Source organism: Myotis lucifugus, unplaced genomic scaffold (genome assembly GCF_000147115.1).
Source record: "Myotis lucifugus unplaced genomic scaffold, Myoluc2.0 scaffold_22, whole genome shotgun sequence".
In the NCBI taxonomy this organism is placed as follows: domain Eukaryota; kingdom Metazoa; phylum Chordata; class Mammalia; order Chiroptera; family Vespertilionidae; genus Myotis; species Myotis lucifugus.
In genome coordinates this window covers 10,942,026-10,943,339 of record NW_005871070.1, presented here as the reverse complement: position 1 = coordinate 10,943,339, position 1,314 = coordinate 10,942,026, and the positions used below count along the sequence as shown (strand labels likewise).

The following is a 1,314-nucleotide window of genomic DNA, read 5'->3' as shown; positions in this document are numbered from 1 at the left end:
CCGAGCGCAGGCCCTGGGTGCGGCAGCTGGGAGCTGCGGGGGCCGGTGGCCTCGCTCACCTGTAGCTGCAGGGCTCAGCTCCGAACAGGCAGGCCAGGATCAGCTGCTCGCCCGAGTAGCCCATCTTCACCAGCTCCTGGGTTGGCACCTGGGAGAAGATGTTGGTGGCCTGCAGGGTGTACCACTCTGTCACGGCCTGGGTGGCGCTGATGAATTTTCGGAAGGTGCACACGGTCCCGTTGCGGCAGCACTGCGGAGACGGAGGGTTCCTGTGGGTGCAGGGCTGCGGGCCGGCCCATCGCTGCCCCAAGGGCGTGGGCCGAGAGTGCCCGGCCGGCTGTCCCTGCCCGGGCTGCACCCTGGGCCCCGGGCTGCCCCTCATCCACAGCTGCTCGGCCACAAGGACTTACACAGCCTCCACCCGCATGGCGCCTTCAGCTTGAGTGAACACACACACACACACACACCCTTACATGCACACACACAGGCACACACACACACCGAGATAGGCGCCACTTTCTGACATTCCAGCCACATGATGCCATGGTCACAACTATGCACACACATATCCCTGCTACCCCGCTCACATATGTGAGTTCCTGTGCAGACAGACACTCACGCCCTCTGACTCCCTGGCTCCTTTCCCAGCCCAGCCTGGGCTCCCAGAGACAGCGCGGAGCGGGGCCCACGAAGACCCTGGGCTGCCCCTGGGCTGAGGAGGGGCTGGCCTTTCAGCCTGAGTCTGGTGAGGCCCTCTGCTCACTGCACCGGCCCCTCCCCCAAGCCCAGCTCAGCACGCAGACACGGAAGCCACTGGCCCTGGTTCACCTCTCTGCCTCTGCTCGCCTCATCCCATGGCCGCCCTCCTCCTGACGCCGACACCGGAGGGCCTTCCATGCGGGGCCAGCCCTTCAGGCCGGCTGCGCGTGGCCTCAGCGGCTGCTGGAGGCCTCCGAGCCCCCCTGGGGAGTAATCCTCCCACTCACTCAGGCCAGGCGCCGTCTCAGGCTTTACTTTATGATCCCATTCAGTTTTCACAGCAACCCCACCACCATGAAGAACCCGCAGCCCAGAGAGGTTAATAAGGTGTGACAGCAGCAGACCTCGCCTGCACTGTATGTGTGCACACATGCAACACACACACACACACACACACACACACTGGTACGGCCACCAGGGACACGCCTGCCTTGCCGATGAGGACATGGACACGGGCAGCCAGGCCACTGACCGAAAGCAGCTGGGCACTGTGTTCAAGCTGGCAGCGGGCCCTGCGAGCCTCGTGCTAGGTGCTGGTTTGTGTGGAGATGTGGG

The 1,314-nt window shown here is 64.5% G+C and overlaps 1 protein-coding gene across 1 annotated transcript in view; it reads right to left on the bottom strand.

The window, feature by feature from the left end:
* SCNN1B (sodium channel epithelial 1 beta subunit) overlaps nt 1-1,314 on the bottom strand; it is an 18,757-nt gene that overhangs the window by 12,357 nt on the left and 5,086 nt on the right. Inside the window, exon 3 of the mRNA XM_023751476.1 lies at nt 60-250. Coding sequence (XP_023607244.1) covers nt 60-250 — 191 coding nt within the window. The remainder of the gene's footprint in view (nt 1-59; nt 251-1,314) is intronic.